The following is a 6,000-nucleotide window of genomic DNA, read 5'->3' on the forward strand; positions in this document are numbered from 1 at the left end:
AAGTTTTGGTGGTCAAGTCCATATCTGAGATACTATAAGCAATAGGTCTAGTATATTCGGTGTATGGAAGCACTTTAATTTGTACATGTCCAACTGGCAGGTGTCATCTGACCTTGACCTCATTTTCATGGTTCAGTGGTTATAGTTAAGTTTTTGTGTTTTGGTCTGTTTTTCTTATACTGTATGCAATAGGTCTTCTATATTTTGTGTTTGGAATGGTTGTTAGGTGTACAGGTCTATCTGGCAGGTGTCATATGACCTTGACCTCATTTTCATGGTTCAGTGGTCAAAGTTAAGTTTTTGAGTCTTGGCCTTTTTTCTAATACTATATGCAATAGGTCAACTATATTTGGTGTATGGAAATATTTCATGATCTACATGTCAGTCGCGCAGGTTTTATTTGACCTTGACCTCATTTTTTACGGTTCATTGCTCAGTGTTAAGCTTTTGTGTTTTGGTCTGTTTTTCTTAAAATATAAGCAAAAAGTAAATTTTATTTGTTGTATGGAAGAATTGTTAGCTGTACATGCCTACCTGGCATGGTTCATCTGACTGTGACCTCATTTTCATGGTTCAAAGGTCAATGTTTAGTTTTCTTGGTTTATGTTAAGTTTATGTGACAGTTGTAATAAAGCTTTATTTTTAGGACTATCAACATAAAATCAATGATTAGTAAAGAAAGTGAGACATTTCAGTGTGTGCACTCTTGTATTTTTATATGTTGATTCTAAATTAAAGACAAAATTGAGTTTAGATTTGATTTTGATAATTTTAACTTGTGTGATTTGTTATGGAGTTGTATCTCTTGATTCTTAAACAATGGCATCTTTTTATATTTTACATGCAGTTTGTTGTGATTAATTTTAGTTTCTGTGTAGGGTTAATCTGACCTTGACCTCATTTTCATGGTTCATTGATCAATGTGAAGTTTTCTCGGTCAAGTTTGTTTCTTAGATATGTAAAAGGTCCAACTTTATTTCAAGCATATTTGTTTAATGGAATGATATTAAGGTTACTGTTTATACGACCTTGACCTCATTTTCTTGGATCGTGTTAAGATTATGTGATACTTGTAGTAAAGCTTTATATTAAGAACTATAAATATAATATCAATGGTTATATAGGTAAAGAAGGTGAGACATTTCAGAGTGTGCACTCTTGTTTTATTTGTTTGCTATTTAAAATATAAATATACAGTTGTAATAAACCACACAAAAACAAACAAAATAAAATGAAAGTATAAGAAATCAAACTCAGCCAAAAAATATTACAAGAACAATATTATCCCATATCAATGCAATCTGTTTTGTTCTAGATCTCTTCGAAGAAGACCCCTGTTCAGCAATATCGACAGGAAGACAATTATGATGATACTGACTACTATGAAGATTTGGAGCCAGTGGTGGGTGAACCAAAGACCAAAGAGTATTACAATAGCAAGTACAAACAGGCAGGAAAAAGACGTGGAAAATAAATCATCTTACGAATTGGATCAAAAGATTTATAAACACCGTCCTGTAAAGCGCGCTTGCCTTTTATTTTGATATCTCATTTATATTTGATAAAGATATTGCACAAAAATGTGCAGATAATTTCATTAGTTTATGAGTTTTTCTATTCTGTTTGCTATGAAGTATTATTTTTAATTTTGATTGAGCGAATGAAATCTTGAAAAACAGTATGATCAATATTCATATTAATTTATATGTAATTTGCAAGTTCCTCACTATGTTTTTTCCAAACTTTGATATAACCAAGTTACTGTGAGATGTGTGTTACTTTCTGTTCTTTTTTTCAAGCGTATTGTTACCTTGTATGTCAGGGCAGATTATGTTGTGTTTCAATATTTTTCTCATAAAAAAAGCATTGTTTAAGACAGTTTCTGTGGGGAAAAAAGGAGATCTAATTAAATATCTGATTATTAGCAACAAAATGTAAAACTCTTATTTTTATTTTGCTGTGAACCATAAAAGATAACTGTCTTTCTCTATAGCACTCTTCTGTTCGTTCAAGTTATTTTTTTTTTTCAAATTTTTTATAGATACAAAACTGTTGTGTTTGATAATTGTCAATCATTGATCCAAATAAAACCAATACAAAATGGGTTTGAAAGAAGTCACAATTTCACCTTAATGAAACGGATTTGGAATGAGGTGTATTTAGTCTATATTTGAATTATTTACAATTGAATGAAATTTTTTTTAAATATTCAAAGTCTTTTAGTTTGCAGTAAAATGAGATTACTTGACCGCCTTTACTCAATGTTTTTGCTTTGATGAACCTGATTGAAAATTTGTAAGGGGGATGTTTTTTTGTTCAATGAATTCAAAGAGGATGCAAAATCAAGGAAAGAAAGACTTACACAAACCAAATTGTGAACTATATCACTAGTTAGGGCCACTCTGTCTCATGTAGTATCATTATACCTTTTTCAGCATTAGTTTGACCTCTGAAAATACATCCAAATTTTATAATTCAAGGCAACTGCCTTTAAAATACCAATATTTTTATATATAATATGATTGTTTGCAACCTTTTATATTGTAAAATTTATCCTTGTTAAGAAATTTATTTTATAGGTTTGAAAATTTAAAGAAATACATGTCATAACTACATTTTGTAGCTTAGATAAAATTGAATGCCATTTTCTTAGTGTGGTATTTCAAAAGTTTGGGAAAAAAGGGAATATGATATATTGTCATATAAAGTTTGCTCAAATATGTATCTAGATTCGAATAAAATGAGCATTATTATGTAGCAAGCTTGTAATTGTAAAATTGTTTGAAAAATCAGTATATGAACTAAATGTAACCCCTGTTTTTTCCAACAAATAAATTTCATTTTGGTCTTGTGTCTATTCAGATGCCAATAAATTCTTGGCAAATAAAGTTATCCTGCAGTCAGCCAACTATTGTGCAAAATGACAGATTTTCAAATGAAGACTTGTTTTATCAAACTTAAGGTGGTAGGTACCCAACACTTTCACTAAAATAAATTTGGCTCGTTTAATTTTCATAAAATTTTGTCAAAAAGTATTTACTTTGACTCTCAATCAAAAATATAAAAATTTTGAACCAACTGTTTTGTCAGAAAAAATACACTGGTTATAATTAGCAGTTTGACAAACACCAATTTTGATCATTGAGAAGCTTAATATTCCTTTTACAACACAACGTTATTGAAACGTTAGGCTGACTTTACAGAGTTATCTCCCTGTAGTGTTAGGTACCACCTTAAGTTATTAGGGAATGGTAATTTTAACTTTATTGTTCCTTTTTGGGGTCCTCTATGCAGATTGTTTTGAACAATGAAGATTTCTATATAAAATCTAAGAAAACAGTTTCGAATGTAAAACAGAAATAATTGTCAAAGTGCCACAGATTAATTGCAGGATTAAAACAATAAATGTATACTGTAAGATGATTGCTACAAAACAGGAGAAAAGCTTGAAGTGTGTGCCTTACTTTTCGTCCTTCTCCTAAAAGTGTTTACATTTATACAAATAAATTTTATTTTCATGACAATGTTACTTTATTTTATGTTATCAATGAAAATATACTTATTATGTCAAAAGCCTTGTGAATACTGGTGAATCTTTATGATAATTTTATTTTTGGGGGTGAAAAGGGGGTGCTGACTATACATAGCTGCATACTATACACGACGGAATATGGTATCTCAACCTAACACATACAATTCTACTTTAAACTAAATTCCCAGTGATTTAAATATCTTCCATTATGGTCTTATAAGGTTGTCACATGTAAAGAAAATAAGAAAATAAACTAAAACAAATATTTTAGTTAATAAAATTGTTTTTATTTAAAATGAATTCATTTGTGTATGAAGGTAGAAATCATCAGAATTTATTCTTTGACCATTTATATATTTAGATAAGCATTGCTTTGTAATAACATATAATTATTGGACTTAATTTGTGTACGGCCATCTTTGACTTCTAAATTATAGCTTAGAATCTTTTTTTCTCTTAATTTACCCATGTGAAATCAGATAATTACATAAATTTCTATCCCTAAGCCATGTGATGATAAGCTATTCAAAATTTGTTTCTGTCATTTGCTGCAAAATATAATAACCCTCAACATATCAAAGTCATTCTGTAACCTATGTTTATACTTTAGTAAAGCGAAGTCATGTAATTACAGATTTAAGGTTACCTTTTATTTTGTATTTACTTCTCAAACCCTGTCTTTGTGAAATATTGAAATAATTGCATAAGTTCAGTTTGATAATAATTTGATAATTTTGATACTCAACTCTCTGTATAGAATACAATATTATATGAAGTTATATCACACTACAAATGACTAATGTAAATATGCTTTTGCTGATAATTTTTTTCTTTATTGTCTATTGAAAATATGTTTTTGAGAACATTTTGTACAAATGTTTCTATGGTTGTTTTTGTTAATTTTGTTTAATTTTCAAATAAATTGTTTCTTAGAAAATTGTTTTATTTTTTATTATTTATCAATATTGGGGGGGGGGGGGGGGGATAGAAAAAAAGAAAACTGTATTGAAAGTATGGTAAAACTAGACAAAGTGATGGCACTTCACTCTGAAGTAAATGTATTATAACAAAGTCAATGTGAGACTTTCTTTGAGATACTATTGTGTCTGGGAGATGATGCATGCCCTGCAGAGGCAACGTTATATTTTAACATACACAAAGTTGAGCATATGAGCACATACTAGGTTTATGGTTCACTGAAGGAGGACCTCTTATACAAGTAATTACTCCAAAAAATGACAAATTTCAACTATTTCACAAAAAAGCAAATAGTAATAAAAATCAAAACCCTGACCAAATGCACACATTCAATATAATATATTATGTACAAACAGCCAGCAAAGTCAAAACTTCCTAGCACTCAAACTGTAGGTGGAGTTATCCTGATTAACTATATACCCATATACATGGGACGGAAGGACAGACGAACAGGTGTAAAACAATATGCTCCCAGAGCATTCAACTTTCAGAGGTGTTGGCAGTGGTGTAAATTTTGTATGAAGGTGTATGTGATTGACCTTTATCTCATTTTTAGCTCACCTTTCCTAAAAGGAAATGTGAGCTTTTCTCATCACTCGGCGTCTGTCGTCGTTAACAATTTTTCAAACATCTTCTCTGAAACTACTGAATGGATTTGGATAAAACTTAGCATGATTGTTCCTTAGATTATCTTGCACAAAGTTTGTGCTTCGATTTTTTGATCGGTCAAAAAACATGGCCGCCGTTACTTAAAATAGAACATAGGGGTCAAATGCAGATTTTGGCTTATATCTCAAAAACTAAAGCATTTAGAGCAAATCTGACATGGGGGTAAAAATGTTCAATAGGTCAAGATCTATCAGCCCTGAAATTTTCAGATGAATCAAACAACCCATTGTTGGGTTGCTGCCACTTAATTGGTAATTTTAAGGAAATTTTGCAGTTTTTGGTCATTATCTTGAATATTATTATAGATAATGATAAACTGTAAACAGCAAAAATGATCAGCAAAGTAAGATCTACAAATAAGTTAAATATGACCAAAATTGTCAATTGACCCCTTAAGGGGTTATTGTCCTTTAATGACAATTTTTCACAATTTGTTCATCATATTTGCTAACTTTAAAAAATCTTCTCCTAAAACTACTCAACCAAATTCAACCAAACTACATTTGAATGATCAGTAGGGTGTATAAAATACAGTTTGTGTTTTATTTTCTATTTCGTCAAAAAACATGGCCGTCATGGCTAAAAATAGAACACAAGGTAAAATGCAGTTTTTGGCTTCTATCTCAAAAACTCCAGCATTTAGAGCAAATAAGACAAGAAGTTAAAGTATTTATTAGGTCAAGGTCTACCTGTCCTGAAATTTTCAGCCGAATTGGGTAACTGGTTTTTCAGGTATAATGCCCCTGAATTGATGATTTTCATGAAAGAAATTTTGCAGTTTTTGGTTATTATCTTGAATATTATTATAGATACAGATAAAC

General features: G+C 30.2%; 1 protein-coding gene across 2 annotated transcripts in view; it reads left to right on the top strand.

The window, feature by feature from the left end:
- Nucleotides 1–4,469, top strand: part of LOC134728169 (TPR and ankyrin repeat-containing protein 1-like) — a 59,077-nt gene extending 54,608 nt beyond the window's left edge. For both annotated transcript variants that reach the window (XM_063592660.1, XM_063592667.1), the window contains one exon: nucleotides 1,316–4,469. In XM_063592660.1, the coding sequence (XP_063448730.1) occupies nucleotides 1,316–1,474 (159 nt within the window). In that variant the 3' untranslated portion in view covers nucleotides 1,475–4,469. The remainder of the gene's footprint in view (nucleotides 1–1,315) is intronic.
- The last annotated feature ends 1,531 nt before the right edge of the window (nucleotides 4,470–6,000 follow it).

The sequence above is a fragment of the Mytilus trossulus genome, chromosome 1, assembly GCF_036588685.1.
Source record: "Mytilus trossulus isolate FHL-02 chromosome 1, PNRI_Mtr1.1.1.hap1, whole genome shotgun sequence".
NCBI lineage: Eukaryota > Metazoa > Mollusca > Bivalvia > Mytilida > Mytilidae > Mytilus > Mytilus trossulus.